This window comes from Adiantum capillus-veneris, chromosome 5 (genome assembly GCF_014529385.1).
Source record: "Adiantum capillus-veneris isolate H3 chromosome 5, ASM1452938v2, whole genome shotgun sequence".
In the NCBI taxonomy this organism is placed as follows: Eukaryota; Viridiplantae; Streptophyta; class Polypodiopsida; order Polypodiales; family Pteridaceae; genus Adiantum; species Adiantum capillus-veneris.
The window spans coordinates 8,919,258-8,941,380 of NC_140935.1; the positions used below are offsets into that span (position 1 = coordinate 8,919,258).

The 22,123-nt window shown below is 44.3% G+C and overlaps 1 protein-coding gene across 1 annotated transcript in view; it reads right to left on the reverse strand.

The window, feature by feature from the left end:
* LOC147456853 (uncharacterized) overlaps positions 1–21,439 on the reverse strand; it is a 40,815-nt gene extending 19,376 nt beyond the window's left edge. The window contains exons 1-2 of the mRNA XM_086511971.1: positions 21,250–21,439; positions 20,040–20,307 (exon numbers count right to left, since the gene is read on the reverse strand). Coding sequence (XP_086368097.1) covers positions 20,040–20,307; positions 21,250–21,335 — 354 coding nt within the window. The 5' untranslated portion in view covers positions 21,336–21,439. The remainder of the gene's footprint in view (positions 1–20,039; positions 20,308–21,249) is intronic.
* Between the last annotated feature and the right edge of the window lie 684 nt (positions 21,440–22,123).

The following is a 22,123-nucleotide window of genomic DNA, read 5'->3' on the forward strand; positions in this document are numbered from 1 at the left end:
ACCTAATGGGGGTCATGTGGAGGGGGAGCTCGCTTGGGAGTTCGAAACTCCTGAATGATGGCTTTACCACCACGGTAGACTGCCCATTTACCTTGTTTACGAGCTTCATGCATCTTTTTGAGCTCGTTTGCTTTACGCTTGAGTTGATTTGCAGTCAATTCCTCGTTGATCCAAAACTTTGTCCCCTTGAGAGAGAGAGAGAGAGAGAGAGAGAAGACTAACACCAGATGGGGTGTCAAACCCCCTTCCAAGGGTCCCCTCTCTAGAGAGGTATTTTCTTTAGATTGCACAAATATTGATACAATGGTCCTAGATGCTGAGATGCTGATGGGATATTGCCATAGGTGCGTTGATTTGCAGGGCTAAGGGCAGGGATGTTGAATGGAATCTGCAACTACGACGAGGCTATGGGCTGATCTGCATCGCCGATGTCGGCGATGGGCTGCAACTGAAAAACGCTGGCTGATCTGAGGGCTAAATCTGAAAACATTGGCTGATTTAATGTCTTGGGCTGAAAACTGAAAACGCTGGCTGATCTTAGGATTGGGCTGAAAACGCTAGGGCTGATCTCGTACTGCGGGCTGATGGTGCAAAGCGCCACGGGTGCTGATGGTGGAACTGCTAGCAAAAACGCTAGCGTTGCTGAGGTATTGCGGGTACAGGCAATGGTGCTAAGAATATCTACAAGTCTATCCTCTAGGTAGCCAAGTGAAGTTATCATGCGCACCTCACTGACAATCCTCATCAACTCCTACAAGAAAACCAAAGAACTTGTGCAAATTGATGAGACCACTGGCCAAGCAAAAGATAGCCAGAGTATCCTATTGCTTGTCAAAGGTGGGAGTGTCAAAGTCCAAGGTGGGAGTGTCATAGCATACAAAGGCAAAGTGTATCTACATACTCCTGATCCAACAAATCTAGTGATCCATTCAAAGGCATAGCAAGACCTCTCAAATGTGGTGTCCTGCGACACAAGAAGAGAGACATGGCCTCAGCAAAAAACAGTAAGGAGATGGCTGCCGGGGGACATCCCTATCGAACTGAACGAGACAGAGGAAACCGCTGTCCAAGACAGCTCTGGAAGCACTTTGGTAAATGCAGATACACCTTTGATCCACTACAAGGAGAAACCTATCCTCTACTCTTATCATAAACCTTCTCAAATTCAAGAAGCATGACAGCTATTGCTGTTTCGTCTTACGAGCCGACTCAATTGCCTCATAGAATGTGAAGATTTTATCCAAAATTCATCAATCCTGCACAAAACCTCTTTGTGAAGCATGGATGAGATGAAGGGTTTCAAACGCACACTAATCATGCGAGCAAAACTCTGATACACGGAAGACATGAGAATAATCTGTCTCCACCATCGGAGGGAGACAGATAAAAGAGAAATGAGTCCTGAACATAGAGGCAAGAATCTCTCTTGTGTCAAATATGTGTTGTAAGCCAAAAAGCATAACCGGACTGAGTACATCCCAAAACTGCAAGAAAAACTGTCAAGTCGACCCATCCTCTCCAGGACAAGATGCACCATCTAGGCCAACAATTGCGTCATGCATTGACATAGGATATGTAGAACCAATATATGTCCAAACATCTTGAAACATCTGGGACAATGAAGCATCCTGTAACACCAAGTCAAGTATGTGCGCTCCTCGTCTAGGCTAGAGGAGTCTCGAATCTCAAACACAAAGAAACAAGGGCATGATCAAAGAGCACTACAACAAGCCAAATCGTAACTATCCCACCATGAGATGCTGCCTTCCGAAACACCATGAAAACTGCAAAGACTAGATATGCCAACCATCTATACTTGAAACTGCAAAAAGGAATTTGTCAATTTGTCCCAAGCATCTCTCTCACATGGTGCTACAAATGGTAAAGAAGGAGGCTGAATGGCTCGCCAGTCCTCAGGGGTCTCTACATTGTTGAAATCACCTCCAACAATCTACAAATCCACAGTAAACAATACATTCACAATCTGCTACCAAAACTCGGCTCTCTCCTGAGAGCTCTCCCTTCTTTTTTCTACTTCCACTCCATTGCCACTCTGACACTTCACCCATTCAGACTTATTATCAGAGATAAAACACTTCAACCTACTACCATTGAGTTGGTAATCTCTAACTACCATCGGTCTATGGATGAAACGACGAAGAGAACTTAAGTTATCCAATTCTCACACATTGGTCTCCAAAACAAACTAGTGAACCTAGGTCTGTTTGACTCAATAGACTTAGGCATCCCATGAATCCAGAAGATCTATGCAATCTAAGGCTTAGCCATATGATCAGGCTTCATTAGTATAAAGTGAGCCTGCTTACTGAATCTATCCACAATACTAGATACCATCGTGATCACCCTTCGTCCTCAAGAGATCGAAGATAAAGTTCATAGCAATATCCTACCACAGTCTATTTGAAATCAGTAAAGGTTGTAGGAATCATGTCCATTTCAGCCTCTCGTACTTCACTTTCTAACATACTAAACAAGTATGCACAAAATCATCCACGTCATTCATGAGCTAAGGTTAACAGAGATAACCCTCAATTGCCTTGAGTGTCGCATCTACCCCTCTATGCCCAACAAAGGCAGATAGATTATGATACTATGTAACAAAATTGGACACTCCAAGTCAAGATTCTACCGCGACAAGACAGGGACACTTCAAAAAAGCTCACAGTTCACAATTGATTCGACACGGCCCGGCGGAGTTCCGTGCCTAGAGATATTGGCCCCAAAGACTGGCGCCCCTTTCGGTATTTCTTTTTGTATTAATCTGCAACTCAAAGTACAAGTGGGAGGGTCTCACTCTCAGACTCTGCGTCCAGATGCTCTGCAGAAGTGGGAGCCCTGCCCTCCGGGGCCACACTTATAAAGGTTACAAGGGTTGCTAAAAGCAGAGCCCCAAAAACTTCAAAATCAAAAGCCTTCAAAAATAAAGCCCCTTTGACTCTCAAGTCTTGCTTGATAAAAATAAAGCAAGCCAATTAAAGCTCTCTCTCTCTTGCTAAATTGCATAGAATAAAGCAAGCCCAAAAGCTGGAAATTCCGTACGCTACTGCCACATCATCAGTTCCATACAGGCTCCGCATTTTGCGCAATCTGCGGACGTGTCCATACACTGCCTGCTTTCCCGGGGGGGGGGGGGGGGGGGGGGTGTGCACAGGGCAGCCACGTCACCAGTTTGTGACATACCCCCCTCTTGAAAGCATTGTAATCGCCCTCGATTAAGCCTGCAAAACAGACAGAGGCCATAAACTGTCTTAGCAGACACTAACTATTAGTACTGACGCACTAGGAACACACATCTAGCACATGTACAAATCGAAAGTCACATCACCGAACATCACAGGACATCACTTGACATCACATGACAAATCACATTCAACATTCATTCGGATCTCAGACCGTGATTTATCGGCAACATATTTAGCAATCGCATCTAGATCCGATTGACTAATCCTTATTGCAACCATGTCTATTGAGATAGTTCAAACCGAAATGACTGCAGCATTTCGTCTATCCGTTCTTGCACTCAAACAAGTCAAGAACAAAATTAATATCATATTATCGGAAATTCCTATTCATAAAGTCATACAGCAGAATACTGTCAGCTCACAGTATCCCTAAAACTCAAAGAGACATCAGTGACTTTAGTATCAAAAGTCGAGGCAATCTGTTGACAAAGGAACGGAGTGACTCCCCTCTTGTGCATACCCGCTACACCAAATTCCACCCAAGCTGAGTTCAGGGTTCCATTTAGAATAGACTATGCTAAACCAAATGCTTCAAGGTAAAGATTCACAATCTGAGGAGTATCTTGTAGGTCCTCCTCCTCCATCCACTTCGCATCCAATGCACGATAATTCTTGAATTTAACCAAGAACCGCCTTATCACTTTACCATTAATCTTTCTGTCTTTATGTGTCAATATCTGTTCTAGAACAACGATCTCCTCGTTTTCTTCCACTTCGGGTTGCACATCAGGCTCCCCATCTTCAGGCACATCGTCTTTATCAGGAGACATCCTCCAAGTATCGGGCAACTTCAGTCTAAGGAAACATCATTTATCTTTTAGCAAACCTCGAAAGGTCCGTAGTATCGCATACTAAGCTTTAGAAAAAGCCTCTCCTTTCCCTTTTTCTTTCTCAGGTGTGCCTTCTCAAAACGTAAGAGCACCCAATCGTTCTCCTTCAATTTCAAAACGCGTCGATTACGATCTGCTGCCTTTTTCTGTCTTTCTTGATTTCGGCAAAGCCTCGCAGACCTTGGCAAAAGCCGTGTCCAAGTCACGTGTGTACTCGTCGACTTCAATAATCTTATCTTTCGTGCTAAGGAAGGGTGAAACCTTCGTAGCAAATTCAATAATCTCAAATGGCACCTTCCCCATCAAAGAGTTAATCGTGTTTCTGTAGGCATATTCCACCAAAGGTAAAAACCCTTTTTTCCATGAAGTCTTCAAATTCAAAGAAGAAGACTTCAACAAATCCAGTACCACTGAATTAGCAATTTTTATTTGCTCGTCAGTCTGCAAGTGGAATGATGACTAGAACTGCAACTGCGTGCCAATGTTCTCCCAAATAGCCTTCCAAAACAAACTTGTGAATCTGGGGTCTCTGTCGGAAACAATCGTCTCCGGCATGCCATGGAATCTGAAAATCTGGGCAATAAACAATCGTGCCCACGCTGTGTTTTTGGGAGATAAAAATTGAAATCCATTGCAATACTTTTCCAGGGGCGGGTGGGTCTGGGTAAAGGCTGTAACAATCCCTGTGCTTTATGCCTGCCAAACTTGACCTTCAGGCATACCAAGCAACTGCGTACAAAATCGTCCACATCCTTCTTGAGTCCCAACCAAAAGAAGTATCTCTCTATACCTTTCAAAGTGGTAGCTATGCCGCGGTGACCCGTAAAAGGTGGACAGTGGCATTCGGTTAGAACCTTTTCCCTCAACCGTTGTGTAACGCACAACATCGTTTCCTCATCAAGTAGCCATCCCGAATGGAATATCCCGCTACTATCTCCCCATTCCATATAGCTGCAAAATCTGTATCTGTGGCATACCGATCGACCATATCCTCGAAGCTCCTATGGTGAATCGCAGAAATAGCCAGAACCAACGGCTTTCGAGACAAAGCCTCTGCCACCAAGTTCTTGTGTCCCTGCACGTGGACAATCTGGAAGTGAAACTGTGACAAGATGTTCGCCCACCGCATCTGCTTTTCCGATAGCTGCTTCTATGACAAGAAGTAGCGTAAACTCTGATGGTCTGTGAAGACAGTAAAAACCGCTCCGAGTAGTCGTCCACTTGACTTTCGTCTTCCTTTGGACACTTAGCCGCAGACCCCTCCCCCCCCCCCCCCCCCCCCCCCCTCCTCCAACATAGCATTTTCCTTGCTTTACCTCTGCATTATTAGCTAAGGCTTGTTGGACCACTTCTTCTCGAGGCTCCATCCCCTTAAGACTACCCTCCTCCCCAGCCATGTTTACACTAACCTCACACGTTAGGGATTCCGCTACCAGATTCACTCATAATAGTTGCGACACGAAGCGGAAAAGTTTCGCTCCCAAATGCACTAGCCCCAAAGTGTGGCCTCTGTTTTAGTACTTCTTTTATGTTATTCAATCACACAGTACAATTGTTGGAGTGCACTCTGCACTCTACTACTAAGATGATATGAAGGAGTGGCCCTCTAGGCTCGTATTTAAGGGTCCTTGGCCAAAAAGCACAAGTCAAAAAGTTGGCACCAACTCCGTGTCAAGGTTGATGATGCGAAAGCAGTGAACCAAGGGGGGGGGGGGGGGGAGGAGAGAGAGAGAGAGAGAGAGAGAGAGAGAGAGAGAGAGAGAGAGAGACTTTTGAGCCAACCAACCTTGGCAATGAATTGGTGATTTACAATGGGAGCCTTGGGTGCTTATTTACTAGCCTTGGGGGCCATAAGTGTTCTCGTAAGCAAATTGCCCTACTCAAGACTTTGACAAATAAGTAAAATAAGTATTTGAAGCCAAAACAAATATTGGATCCAATGTTGGGCTATTCGCTTGAGGTGCTAAAAAACTTTAACACCCTATGTGCAACTCCTAATGGACATAAGTAGAGAGACCAAGTCGATGAGGAAGCTACCATGACACTCCAGCAACAGTTGTCATGCTAAATACACCTCGAATATGCTATTATCAATGTGTCACCTAAGAAGAATGCGATCTTGAGCACCAATTGCCTCATAGAAAATTAATTGTTTTACCCCACTACGTCCAAGTATCCCCATTCGTGAACTATGAACACATCACGTCTAAACTTTCCCAAATAATAAACTTTAAAACACATCCTGTCCATAATCCAACCAACAACAATGGATTGTCTAAAGCACATCCATAGTGTTTTGTAGACATCACATTGGTTCCTTGCCATATGCATTTGCCTCGAGCTCCAACCCATGGGCTCAAACACCCATTACTTGAACTCCAACACATGTGTCCAAATCTATATACCTTCAAAAGTTTGTATACAATGGAGGCAAGGGGTTGCTTATATAGCAATCCCAGTAAATTGCCCTACCCAAGACTTGACAAATAAGTAAAATAAATATTTAAAAGCCAAACTAAATAAAGGGATCACATTGGGCAGTTTACTTGAGATGCCTAAAATTTAACACCCTCTCTGCAACTCATAGTGGACATCAATAGTGAGACCAAGTCGATAAAGAAGCTACCATGGTCACCCTAGCACCGTCCGAGATACTAGATACACCTCGGTGTGGCTCTCCTCAACTTTGTTCCTGAAAGTAACGCCATCTTGAGCATCGGTTGCCTTTGTAGAAACTTTGAACTGTAGACCACACTACGTCCAATAATCCCCATTCGTTAACTGTGAACACATCACGTTAAAAATATAAAACTCCAAGATAATGAACTGTTGAAATACATCCTGTCCAAAATTTGACCAACAACAATGAATTGGCGCGCCCATCCATAGTGTTTTAGACGTCTGATTGGTTCCCTGCTAGATGCATGTGTCTTGAACTCCGACGTACGGGTCCAAACACCAATAACTTGAACTCCAACACAAGGGTCCAAATTAATTATAGGGAGCATTCATTGCTTGCCCCTCTCTGCCACTCACAAGCCTCTCTCTGGCTGAAGCTAGTGGTGACACCTGTCCTTTGACTAGAAATCTGACTTCAAGGACACTATGGCCACCGCCACGAGTGCCACGCCGATCTTCTCTATCAAATCTTTATTACCGTAATCTCTATCCAGCTTGCCTTTGTCCTTGTCTATCTGTGAGTTCCTGCTTTTGCCTTTGGCTTCAAACTCTCGAGCCAAACAAAGTGTCGAATCACAATCATGACTGTGGTCGTACCTCCCGGGTACCGAGGCAGCTAACTGAGTACTGGTATTGCCATCCTTGAACTCCGCCATTTGCTTTTGACTTCACAAACTCGCGCCAATAATTTGTCGGGTTCCTTGAGAATTGTGCTAGTGTATAGGTCGCTAAATGGATGGTTGACGATCCGTTATCCATAGCTTTTGGTTGGTTTTGGTCGATGTCGTCACGGGTTCTCAAGCAAGGGGAGGCCATTTTGAAGTTGCAAGACCTGGTAATCGGGTACCTTCTCGCACTCCAAAAAATGGCAGTATAAACCAAGCCGAAAAAGATCCAAGCCGATTCCAGTCCACCGCAAAGGGAACTCCACACGCAATCGGCTCTGCACAATCTACTATCCATCTCTGAAATCCAAAACTCCGGCACCGATAGCCGCTTCGCACGTTTGCTCTGTGGTAGGCTTCGAACAAATCCAAAGCTCCACAATAAACTGTGCATAGCAAGGGCTAAGAGTTCCGTCCAAGCCAATGTCAACCTGCTCCTCTGCAAATCCAAAGCCTCATAGCAAAATCCGCCCTCTTCGGAGTCCAAAGCTCCATGGGGGGTGCCGCTGCCAAGCCGGATGATGGGTACTAAACCACGCGGTACGAAACCACTCCTCATTGCTTCACAAAACCGCTCCGTAGTCTACCTCTCCGTCTCCCAAACTGCTTCACAATCCGCCTCTCATAGACCACCAAATCTCCACTTCTACTGCGCCGCTCCACACCCTCTGCGAAAGGGGAGGAAGGTTCGCTCCACAATTCACAGTCAAAAAGGTCTCCAAGGTAGTCGACCGCCAAAGGAGAGACCACAAGACTACAAGGTAGTCACCATCAAGGAGAGGGAGGGCTCTGTCGAACTACGTTTTACAACGCAAGTGGAGGAAACTGTCACCTTGGGTGGAGGGGCCCAACCAAACAGGGGCAGCGTTTTGAGATGCCAAGAAAGCTCTAGGGAGTCGTCGCCACCAAGACCACGACAGCACAACGTTTTAGAACGCTCGTTGACATGGAGGCGTAGGGTGCTCGTTGACACAGAGGCGTAGAGTGCTACCGGCACACCGTTTCAAAACGCAGCTAGTGGAACAAGGGGGGCGGGAAGCTCTGTCGCAGGGGGCGTTTCAAAACACTCGCTGGCGAGGGGGGGAACAGATGCTGCGGGGCAGCGTTTTGAAAACGTTGGCGAGGGAAATATGGCAGCGTTTTAAAACGCTTGGGACAGCAACGGTGCCGGGAGTGAGCAAAACACCCAGCGTTTTAAAACGCTATGGACTGCATGTGATGCTGTAACAGACTTGGACACTCCAAGTCAAAAATCAATCACAACAGCACCAAATAACCACTTCAAAACAATTCACATATCATAATAGATTTGCACTGGCCCGGCGGAGTTCCGTGCCTAGAGATATTGGCCCCAAAGACTGGCGCCCCTTTCGGTATTTCTTTTTATATTAATCAGTTCAAAGTACAAGAGAGTGGCTAGGGTTTCACTCTCAGACTCTGCGTCAAGATGCTCTGAGAAGTGAGGCCCTCACCACTAATTTAAAGATTACAAGGGATGCCCAAAAGCAGAGCCCCAAAAGATTTTCAATTTTTATTTTTTATTTTTTAAATTTATTTTCAGCCTCCGCAATTTCTGGAAATTAGGGTTTCTGGCAGAAATTAGGGTTTCTGTTGTCCACCACGTCATCACTTTGTGACATATCCCCCTCTTGAAAGCATTGTAATCGACCGCGATTACGCCTGCAAAACCGACAAAAGCCATAAACCGTCTTAGCAGACACTGACTATTAGTACCTACGTACTAGGAACACACATCTAGCACATGTACAAAATCGACAGTCACATCACAGGACATCACATGACATTCAACATTCATTCGGATCTTAAACCATGATTTATCGGCAATGTAGCTAGCAATCACATCTAGGTCCAATCGGGACCTCATCGATGTCCGATTGACTAACCCCTTTTGCAACCATGTCTATTCAAGATCAATCAGACCAAAATGCTACAGTCATTTCGGCTATCAGTTCCTGCACTCAAAAGAAGTCAAGAACAAATCAGTATCATTATCAAGAATTCCATTTCATAAAGTCATCCAGCAAAGTACTGTCAGCTCTCAGTATCCCTCAAGCTCAAAGAGACATCAGTGACTTTAGTATCAAATTCGAGGCATCTGTTGACAAAGGAGCGGAGTAACTCCCCTCTTGTGCATCCCACTGCACCAGATCTTCGGCCAAGCTGAGTTTCTGGGTTCCGTTTGGAGTAGACTATGCTAAACCAAAACATCGAGGTAAAGTTTCACAATCCGAGGAGTATCTGCTAGGTCCTCCTCCTCCATCCACTTCGCATCAAATGCAGGAAAGTTCTTGAACTAAACCAGGAACCGCCTTCAGACGTTACCTTTCTTCCTATCGTTATGTGCCAAAATCTGTTCAAGAACAAGGATCTCCTCGTTTTCTTCCACTTCGGGTTGCTCATCAGGCTCCCCATCATCAGGCACATCACCCTTAACAGGGTTCAAGAGACTCACATGCAATGCATTATGAATCCTCCAAGTATCTGGCAGTTTATCTTGTCAGTGATCTGGAAAGGTCCGTAGTATCGCATACTAAGCTTTGGAAAAAGCCTCTCCTTTCCCTTTTTCTTTCGTAGGCGTGCCTTCTCAAAAGTAAGAGCACCCAATCATCCTCCTTCAATTTCAAGTCGCGACGATGGCGATCCGCTGCCTTTTTTTCTGTCGTTCTTGAGACTCTTGCAAAGTCTCGTGAACCTTGGCAAAAACCGTATCCAAATCTCGCGAATATTCATCCGCTTCAAGTATCTAATCTTTCGTGCTCAGGAAGGATGGAACCTTCGCAGCACTTTCAACAATCTCACATGGCGTCTTCCCCGTCGAAGAGTGTATCGTGTTATTGTAGGCAAATTCCACCAAAGGTAAGTTCTTTTCCCATTGAGTCTTCTGATCCGAGATACAAGACTTCAATAAATCTAAAATCACTGAATTGGCAATCTCAAATTGCCCGTCAGTCTGCAAGTGGAACGATGACGAGAACTGCAACTGCGTGCCAATGTTCTTCCAAATTGCCTTCCAAAACAAACTCATAAATCTGGGGTCTCTGTCGGAGACAATCGTCTCAGACGTGCCATGTAATCGGAAAATCATCGTGATCATTCTGTGTTCTTGGGAGATCAAAAATGAAATCCATTGCAATACTTTCCCAAGGGCGGGTGGGTATGGGTAAAGGGTGTAACAATCCCTGTGCCTTATGCCTGTCAAACTTGACCTTCTGGCATACTGCGCACAACTCTTCCACGTCCTTTTGAGTCACGGCCAAAAGAAGTATCTCTCTACCCCCTTCATGGTGGTAGCAATGCCGCGGTGACCCATAAAAGGTGGACAGTGGCATTCAATCATAACCTTATCCCTCAACGGCTGTGTAACGCACAACATAGTCTTTTTCATCAAGTAGCCTTCCCGAAGGGAGTATCCAGCTATTGTCTCCCCATCCCGTATCCGTGTGAAAATATCTGCAAAATCTGTATCTGTGGCATACTGATCGACCATATCCTCAAAGCTCCTATGATGTATTGCGGAAACAGCCAGAACCAACGGTTTCCGAGACAAAGCATCTGCCACCACATTCTTCTGTCTCTGCACATGGACAATCTGGAAGTGGAATTGTGACAAGATGTTCGCCCACCGCATCTGCTTTTCAGAAAGCTGCTTCTATGACAAGAAGTAGCGCAAACTCTAATGGTCTGTAAAGACAGTAAAATCCGCTCCGAGTACATAATGCCGCCACTGAGTAAGAGCATGGATAACCGCCAAAAGCTCTTTCTCATAGATCTGTGCTGTCATCTCCGGCCTAGAGAACAAACGACTCTCGTAAGCTATGACATGGCCTTCTTGCATCAAGACCGCACCCAGACTACGACCACAAGCATCACAATATACTTCAAATGACTTCTGCAAGTCTGGCAAAGTCAAAATAGGTCCCGTAGTCAATTTCTCTTTCAATGTCCGAAAGGCAGTCACCTCTGTGGGTCCCCACGAAAAAGGTACTCCTTTCTGTGTCAAGGTATGCAAAGGGGAAGCAACCTCTGCAAACTTTCGTATGAACAGCCTGTAGTACGAACACAGTCCCAAGAAGCTTCTAACTTCATGGACATTCCTCAAATCGGGCCAATCATGCATAGTCTCTATCTTGGCCGGGTCCATTTGCACTCCTGTTGCTGACACAATGTGTCCCAAAAAGTGTATCCCTGGTAGGAAAAATTCACTTTTCTTTGCATTAATCACTAACGTGTGATCTCGTAATGCCTGAAAGACTTGAAGCAGATGATCTCTGTGTTCTGCCTCATTCTTGGAGAAAACAATGATGTCGTCAAAGAAAGTGCCAACAAATAGCGTGTACTCTCGAAAATTCCTGTCCATCATTCGATTAAATGTCGCAGGAGCATTGATTAAGCCAAAAGGCATCACCAAAAACTCAAATAACCCAAAAAGTCGTCCGAAAAGCTGTCTTGTAGACATCTCCTGGCGCTATCCTGATCTGATGATATCCACTCTTCAAGTCAATCCTGCTAAAGCATGAGGATCCCTGTAACCTGTCAAGTATATCATCGATCCTAGGAATCGGAAATCTGTTCTTGATGTTGAGAGCGCTATAATCGATGCACATTCTCCAAGATCCGTCTTTCTTCAAAACCAACAACACTGGAGAGCAATACGGTGAAGTACTAGGCTGGACAAGACCCTTTTCCAAGAGGTCTTTCACTGGGTTCATAATCTTTTCATTCTGTACTCGGCTCACACGATAAGGTGGCCGATTCGGTGGTGTGCTTCCAGGTATCAGATCAATGGTTTGATCTTCAGGCCCTCTGAAAAGCAATCGGCATGAGTGTGGAGAAAAATCTTGGCGTTCTTTTGATCAGGTCAAAACATATTCAACCTTTATCTAGTGTTCAGTTCTCTCCCAAAAGAATGAGTAAGAAACTGAAGTTCATCAAGTACAATCTCTAAGCCCTTCATTTATCAAAGTCGCTTTCTCGGCCCGGTAGTCAACCACGGCGTAGTTCTTGTGGTACCAAGGGATCCTGAGTAGAACGTCACTCGCGTGCCCTGAACACCCCTGTCATTGCAAACAAAGTTTGCCAATGCTCGATGTAATGGCAGCATCCCATCCGGGTGCCAGTCGAACTACCTCTGCCTGTGGCGTCCGTCTGTTGGACGTAATTCCAAATCGAGCCGCCAATTCCAAGTGAAAAGAAGTTGGCCTTGGCTCCTTCAAAAGAGCTTCCTGATCCTTCACTTTGCCCCAAAAGCGACAAAGTTTGTACTTTCATTCATTAGATTCGGTGCAGGTCCCACGCCATGTGGTACCAGTTCTGCTTTTCTATCTGCCTTTTCTGCCACATGCCTCAGCTGCTCTCGACCTCTCAGACTTGTCGTCGTCTTTATCATCCTATTCTTTCTGTGCCTTATTAGGGCACTTCGCGGAGATATGTCCCTGTTCCCCGCATCCAAAGCACTTCCCCTCTCTGATGAAGCGAGCTCTCTCCTCAGGAGTAAGCTTGGGTCGTGCATCATTTTTCTTTGGGTTGCTCTTTTTCTTTCTACTTTCATTCCCAGAAGTCTGTTCGGCTCGTTGTGTGATGGCCTCATCTATGGGGTAGGTCAGACTGTCAGAGTGAATGGCAAAGCCCCGCTTTGCATGACTCATCAACTCCTGAATAGAAGCTGACTTCTGTTCCAAGCAGTGATCTCGGATCTCTGTTGGTAGACCCAAGGTAAACCGCTCAATCTGTTCTCTGAACGAGATCTTCTTGAATGAAGAGGCGGGTAGAAAAGAGCTCCATAATCTTTCACAATAAGCATTGATTGTATCTTTCTTGGTCATCCGAAGATGGTTCCAAGCAGCTCGTACATCTCGTTCATATTCTTGTGTCAACCAAGAAGAAATAAAAAGCTTCTTAAATGTCAGCCATTTAACTAGCGCACTCTTGTTAAAAAGAAGTGTGGACCACCAAGTACGAGCATTCCCCTTAAGGTAAGAGGTAGCTCTCTGAATCTTCGAGTGCTCTGAATAGCCTCCTCCCGCGAAATTGATGTCAAACTGCTGTATAAAAGACAAAGCCTTCGAAGCATCTGAGTATCCTGAAAAGTATCAAGCTTGATCGAGTGGCCACCTTCCTTAAACTCTCGGACTTTCTTGCTTTTATCTTCGAGAAAGTCATACTGGTTGGCTTTGTAAAAATTCTTCTTGTTCGCATAAAACTTTCTGTCATTGGAATCTGAGTTATCTGTAGACGAGTCCTTAGTAGAACTGTCAGTCTCTGGGCAAGATTTAGTCTTCTTTGCCTTCTTTTGCCCTTTCCGAAGCGTTGCTTCTTACTTCGCTTTTTACCTTTTTTGTCTTCTTCGCTCGAATCCGAGGAGCTAGAAGAACTGTCAGAAGAAGAAGAAGAAGAAGAACTGGGTACTCCTTCAAATCGAACACGCTTCTTCTGTTTCTTTGCCTTGTCAAAAGTCGACTGACGACCCAAATAACCTGGAAAGTCAGTGCTTTTCTTCTGCTTTTTGCCGTGCTTTTTGGCTTTCTTTTGCGCGTCAAAAAGCTAAGCAATCCGTGCATCAACCACGTTCTCCAGTTCCTTCTCCGTATATTTTCTTGGAGGCAGAAGGTTTCTTGAGAGCGGGTTTCGGGAGTGGTGTTGTGGTTCTCTGCCACTCCATCTGTACCTCTTCCAAAGAGGTCTGGTTCATGTATTTTGCCATCTTCGTGGAAAAATTCTCCATCTCTCGCCGCTCCGCCTAAGTAGGCCAAGGCGGGCCATACTCTCTACCGGAATCTTCGTTGTGATCCCTGCCCGCATCTCCAGATGCAGAGGGAGTCAACTGATCATTGCCTGAAGCCATAGGTGCCGTGGAAAAAAAATTCGGGGATCGGATTTCCCGTAGAAGAGAAATCGGCCGTGCTCTGATACCACTGTAACAGACTTGGACACTCCAAGTCAAAAATCAATCGCGACAGCACCAAATAACCACTTCAAAACAATTCACAGATCACAATAGATTTGCACTGGCCCGGCGGAGTTCCATGCCTAGAGATATTGGCCCCAAAGACTGGCGCCCCTTTCGGTATTTCTTTTTATATTAATCAATTCAAAGTACAAGAGAGTGGCTAGGGTTTCACTCTCAGACTCTGCGTCCACATGCTCTGAGAAGTGAGGCCCTCACCACTAATTTAAAGATTACAAGCAGAGCCCCAAAAGCTTTTCAATTTTTTTGTTTTTTTATTTAAATTTATTTTCAGCCTCTGCGATTTTCGAAAATTAGGGTTTCTGACAGAAATTAGGGTTTGCAAGAATTTTGGGATTTCTGGCAGAAATTAGGGTTTCTGTTGTCCACCACGTCATCACTTTGTGACAGATGTCGACGACCAACAGGGGTTCTTCTTTCCAAGGGGGTTCTCTCCTCCACGCCAAGGGCTTCAAACACGGAGCTCCACCAAGGGCTCTGATACCATGTCAAAGTCGACGATGCGGAAGCGTAGAGACCAAGGGGAGTGAGCGAGAGAGAGAGAGAGAGAGAGAGAGAGAGAGAGAGAGAGAGAGAGAGAGAGAGAGAGAGAGAGAGAGAGAGAGAGTCTCCTAACCAATCAACCTTGGCAATGAATAATTGAATGTGTATACAATGGAGGCAAGGGGTTGCTTGTATAGCAATCCCAGTAAATTGCCTTATCCAAGACTTTGACAAATAAGTAAAATAAATATTTAAAAGCCAAACTAATCAATGGGATCACATTGGGCAGTTCACTTGAGATGCCTAAACTTTAATAAAGGTTTGGGGCCAATACTCTCTGAGGTGGAATTCTGCCACTCCATGTCGCGTGTGCTCTCTCTCTTTCAGCTTCAGTTGTTATTGAAGTGCTAAAACTCTGTTCAAACTGTTCTTTTCTATTGGCACGTGGTGCCCGTCTTGTGACACCTCAACTTCGCTGCTTGTCCAAACAAGAAGAATAAGATTATTTGTAGGGAGCATCAATACCACTCACAAGCCTCTCCCTGGCTAAAGCTAGTGGCGACAGCATCCACCTAACTAGAAGGCTAGAGCCCTTGCCAGTGTATTCTCTACCACACCGGCATACCCCTTGGTATCCTTCCCTGAGTCATTATCACTGCTTTCCTCATCATTCTTTCCTTTGCCTTTGTCCTTTGTAGAGCTTTTGTCTTTGCCTTTGGATCTATAATCTCTAGACAAATAACGACACTTTCCACAGTTGTAACAACTGCTATTGGACTTCTTTCTAGAATCCGAAGCAACAAGCGCTTCACCACCTTTGTCAGAGACTCGAATTTTGCCTTGAGTGATTCCTAAGTGTAGTGTCTTAGACAAATTCCGACTTTTCCTTCATGATTCCTAAGTGTAGTGTCTTAGACACCGTTTTTGTACTCCTCGCGCAATTTCGTGAGTACAAAAACTGATAATTGAGTACTGAGAAAAGAGCTGAGATCATCAAATTCCAACTTTTCCTTCATGATTTGTAAGTGTAGTGTCTTAGACACAGTTTCGTACTCCTTGCGCAATTTCGTGAGTACCAAAGCAAATAATTGAGTACTGAGAAAAGAGCTGAGATCATGAAATTCCAACTTTTCCTTCCTAAGTGTAGTGTCTTAGACACCGTTTCGTACTCCTCGCGCAATTTCGTGAGTACAAAAGCAGATCATTGAGTACTGAGAAAAGAGCTGAGATCATGAAATTCCAACTTTTCCTTCATGATTTGTAAGTGTAGTGTCTTAGACACAATTTCGTACTCCTTGCGCAATTTCGTGAGTACCAAAGCAGATAATTGAGTACTAGTCAATGCACTTTTCATAGCCAATAGTTGATCAGGAATAACACTTGCCTTCATAAGAAAAGACTTCATGGAACTTCCGGTTGCAAACCTGATAGTAAATAGCTGTCCAAGAAGGGCACTGTAGAATCTCGATCAAAATTCCAACAAGCTTGGACCACATAGCATTGGTAGTCTTCAAAGTTTGTATGGCTAGAGAAATTTCCTTAGTAAGAGATTCAGCAATGGCCGACATTGCCTCAGCAAGTTAAGTTGCCACGTCATCAATTTTGTGCCCCCTTAAAAGCAGAGTAATCGCCCTCAAATATGCCTACAAAACAAACGAATAGCAACACACAAACAGAACAGAACTTCACCATTTGAACGTCAAAACTCAAATTGGTTGCGACACAAAGCAGCAAAGTTCCGCTTCTCAATGCGCTGGCCCCAAAGTCTAGCGCCCCTTTCGTTACTTCGTTTATATTCAATCACAAAGGACAACTACCGAAGGCGCGTGCACTACATTTTGCAACCAAGCTAATATGAAGCCGTGGCCCTCTAGACTCATATTTGAAGACCTTTTGCCGAAAAGCAACTAGTGAAAAAGTTGTACGAGTTGCCACATCATCAGTTACGATCTTTGCTTTTCTCTGTGTCCTATCTTCAGCCAGCGGGTTAGGTTGCCACTTTTGTGGCATAACTCCCCTTAAAAGAAGAGTAATCACCCTTGAATACGCCTGCAAAGCAAACGAATAGAAATGATTTTTGACACTTGAATTTCAAAACTCAAAATAGTCGTGACACAAAGGGGTGGAGTTTTTGCTTCCAAGTGCACTAGCCCCAAAGTCTGGCGCCCCTTTCAGTCCTTCTTTTATATTTTCCAATCACAAAGTACAATTGCCAAAGGAGCCCACTTTGCACTCTACAACCAAGCTGATATAGAGTGGCCCCCTAGGCTCATATTTGAAGGCCGTTGGCTGAAAAGCAACAGGTTAAAAAGCTGGCACCAACTCCAAAAGCAGCTGCTTACAATAGCTGACGTCAAAAAGCCTTCAAGTTTGTGTAAAAACTGCTACGTCAACACCCGGATTTTCCATCGCGTTTTACAAATTCCACGTTAGCAAACCAGTATGAGTTGCCACATCATCATTAGCTTCCTCTCTGCTCTATCTTCAACCGGCGAGTTGCGACGTGATCACTTGTGTGGCATACCTCCCCTTTAAAAGAAGAGTAATCACCCTCGAATACACCTGCAAAACAAACAAACGGCAACACACAAACAAAATTGGACTTTACCACTTGAACTTCAAAACCCAAAATAGTCGAGACACAAAGCGGTAGAGTTCTCCTTCCAAATGCACTGGCCCCAAAGTCTTGGCACTTTCGGTACTTCTTTTACATTAATCAATCACAGAGTACAACTGTCAGAGTAGCGCATTTTGCAATTTGCTCTGCACGAGTGGCCCCCTAGGCTCATATTTAAAGGCCCTTGGCTAAAAAGCAACAGGTCAAAAAGCTGGTACCAACTCCAAAAGCAATTGCTCATAATAGTTGACGCCCAAAAGCCTTCCAGTTTGCATAAAAACTACCATGTCAACAACAGTATTTTCAGCCACATTTTACGGATGACATGTCAACAAATCTGTAAGAGGTGCCACATCATCTACGATCTCTACTTTGTCTTCGGCCGGTGGGTTTAATTGCCACATCATCACTTTTGTGACACTCTGTTTCTCTATTCATTCAAAAAAAGGAACCATCAGTAACGCAAAGTCATATCCACTAACATAAGGTTAACCAAAAGAATTTTGCTTGTGCGATTGCTCAATTCTATCTAATCTCGTAATTCTGCTGCATCTGACAATTTAACAATCCAAGCTAAGCAATTCAATCACAAACAAAAGGCCAAGAGGAAGATGCTCAATAATCTCAAAGACTGAAGACTTCCAAAGATTCTATTCATATCCAAACTTTGTTCAGAACTCATTTGTTTCACTGAGCCTCTTATTTATATGGAAAAGACTGTCATGAATATGATTGTATTATTATTAGTTGATGACTATTTAAACGTGTTATAAAGAGTCGTCAGCCAATGGACATGTACCCTCGACAAGGAGTGACTCGTCACTAGAAGGACAGGACTGTAGTGAATGCCAACGGCTTTCCACCAATGTTTCATTGAAAAGTTGTGACTATTCGCCTTAAGGACATGTCTTTCCATCACCATATTCATTGCAATATTGTTTAATTATAAGTGTGATGAACTCTAATGGAGCACTTTTCATGCTAACCAGCATCAACAACATTGTGAGCTCTAGAAGCGCTTGTGGGTACATCCAAGGAGTCCACAACAGCACATGCTCCAAGTTATCTTGAAAAGATCAATATAGTACTATGTAAGTTGGATCTTCCCTCATATCTTAGCACTCGTTCATTGTTTCCATTAGCCGTCTTAAAGAATGTATGGGGCCTAAAGGAGGCTGATGTCCCAACCCAGGTTGAGGTTTTTCCTGCCCTTGGACTGCGTTATTTTGTCCTACTTGTATACAGGTAGTTCCACTGGAGGGGATTCCTTACTTGGAGGATAGTACTCTCTATCTTCCACTTGGACCTGAGTTGCTCAGAGCTTGAAGGATAGCACTCACTATTTGTTGCGCTGTGTTTTGCCCTTCCTTAACAGCTGGAGTAGCTACAAGCTCCCAGCATATCACGCTTGGGGGTGACCTAGTTGGGCTCTATGGCTGGGAGCTGAGTCAAATGTCTATCCCTTACATGTTATGTATCGGTTGGGCTTGTATCAATGTCATGAGCGGGATGGATGCTAGGGGAGCACTAATGTACAATTCCACATCCCCACCCAAGCTTGCCAGAAGCCCTTACATAAATGATCACCATTTTGCGATCCTGCTCTCACAATTGTTACCAGCATTTTGGTAATGGTCTGGTTTTGTTTTGTCAGTTTCATCTGTCTCTGTGTCTACTCATTGTCTTTCCCCCTGGTGCACTCTTAGCATGGTATAGAGCAAGCCTTGGTGCCTTCACTCCAGCCCATTACATGAGCATTTTATACCTCTACAGCTGTGTTTTGGTATTCTTCCTCTATAGTTGCATCATTTCTGGTACTTAAGCAGACCTTCCCTCTTTTCTTTGCACTTCAACATTATGTTGTCGCAAATATCACATTGTGCAACTAACACCTGCAGGTTGCTTTGACAACTACAGCTCTATTTCTTTGTTCGAGTGTACCCTTGCCTTGTTTGGGCCAGTACGCCCTTGTGCAAGATTACTTGCTATTTGTTGCTGTTTAACAGCCTTTACAGCCCTCTGCAGTAATGTAATCCACAAGATATATGCATAAACTACCTCTAATGACCGGACGCCCACATTAAATAGAGAAAGGCCTCCCATACAGACATCCCACTCACAATAGACTTACCTTTGAGAGGGCAATGTGACAAATTGGTGTCCAGGGTGCTTCCTCTTGTATAGCTGTGTTTGAACAGGTCAGTCCAACATGTCTGACTATGTTCGGTGCTAGTTGCAACTTAGGCTAGGTTCTTAATGTATACGACACGATGTTCAAAGTCAAACACCTTTAAATAATCAGCTAGAACAACTTATTCTCAAAGCATGCTAAAAACAGCATATGTAGTGTGCACAATTCTCCAGCTTGGCACACCTCAGGCAGAACCTCAACTAGGATAGCCAAAACCCCTTGGCATATGCAGAAATAATACCTGGTTAAGAGATTATTCTTTCAAGGGATACAAAAAAGGAGGCCATAATAAAAGAATGAAACTTCATCAGGGCAGTACTACAAACCTGAAGGCTCAACAAGCGTTTGAAAGGCCATTTCCCATGATATTGCACCGGTAGCTGGCCCTCCACACGCCTTTCGAGCTCTCTTTGCACCATGCACTGATATTTGCATTCAGCAGTGCAGTCCCACATCTGCCAACCAGGAAACAAGGGCAATACTCTGAACTGCTGAGTAGAATTCTGACCCCCATCATTTGTTAGAGAAGATTTGCAGCTTTCAAAGCAGGTAAAATTGATGCATCCTGTGTTCTGGCATTGTTTTGTACAAGTCCTGAAAAACAGCTCAGCCAATGAGGGTTCTCTTTTTTTCTTGTGTTCTAGTACATGCATCCATCCCAACAAAGGGGAACACAAAGTTAGACCAGATGGGTTATAGAGGTGTCAACAGACCCACCCACGTGTTGCTGATGTAAGTAAGTTTTGATCGACCACACAGTTAAAATGTAAGATCTCCCATCAGTGGGAGCTTTCAATGTCACTTAGCCCAACAAAACCACCAAGCTAGCATATTTGTATTTTGAAATACTTTTGTCAGTCAAGCACACCACACATTTTTTGAATCGCATCAGCCATATTGGCAAGTGGTTTTAGTCTTATAACCATGCTAGTTTCTTTCAAAAAGCCGGTATTCCCCAAACAAGACAATACCTCCAACATCAAATAACATTAAAAAAGCATTTCACACACTCACACCCCATTCATTCAGCATCACTATTTTCATCACATATCGCTCTTCCAATAATGCACCAGGACTTATCCAGGGAATACTTCCTTCTTAATGCTCTAGTCACCCGTCCAATGACAGAACAAAATATTATCTGTACTTGTTGGGATGGACAATGTAAGCTTTAGTTATCAATACTCTAGCCATCTAATCTATGACGCACATTAAACACCCACTTTGATTGTTAGGGATCCATGAATTTTATTGCCCATTCTACATTGCATAATTGGGAACTATGTGATGAGGGTCTAAAAGTAGACTGGAGTTTTGAGAGGCTTGCATAGCACTCTCTTCCCCTCTTCTGATTTCCCCTCTTCCTTGAACGTGCTGAAAGAAGGCTTGGGCTATGTATGTATAATTGCAGAGATTCTATAATTTTCAGCTGATTTCTGGAACTACAATGTGTGTGTGTGTGTGTGTGTGTGTGTGTGTGTGTGTGTGTGAGAGAGAGAGAGAGAGAGAGAGAGAGAGAGAGAGAGAGAGAGGCACCTGAATTTTTCATCTCGATCACCAACGCTTCCCTCCGACGAAGCGGCGAGCAACGAGACGCACAGAAGCAATGCCCACAAGCACATAATTCATCAGACCCTTGGGAACGAGGAATGCTTGGGGTCACGGGTGCTCAAATTGCATTTTTTTCTTTGCGGCTTGATTTTGAACAACGGGAAGATTGAAGGTTGAGTTTCTTAATTTTCGCCTAGAGAAGGCTTTAGGACTCTTAGCATGTTGATTAGTGCCACCCGGTACAGTTAAAGATGGCAAAGTTTTTGTCTGATCTGTTTCTGATGTGGTGGTCATAAAACAAGAGGGTCACTAACTAGAGGACCACACACTCCCTCTAATAATCTTATGTAGGCCATTGTTTAGTCAAGTATGCGCAAGGTGTAGCTCAAGAAAAAATGGCTAGGCTAGCTACCTCAACATACATGTTCAGTTCATATTTGCCCACGTGCAGGTTTGATTCCTACTGGCTTCCGTTTATTGGGATGGAGTGCGTACTTCTTCAAGGGCCTAAATTCGAAGGATCAAGTTGCTTGTGACACCCCTTTTCCATGCCATGTTTTCCTTCAAGATCCAAGCGAACGTGATTGCATCTGGAGAGACACCCTCGCTTGGTACATCTGTCGAAAATAGCACAGAGCTTCTTGGCCCTGCCCAGTTGGACATATCCCGCAATTAGTGCATTCCAAGAGACGACATCCCAGTTAGGAGGCTCCTCACACATTTTTTGTGCTTTATGAAGTGCACCACACTTATTGATACATGTCGACCAAGATGGTGCTATGCACGACGTTTTCTTTGAACAACCCGAATCTAACAATATGATCATGAATTCATGTGTAATGCCACATGCCTTCAAGGT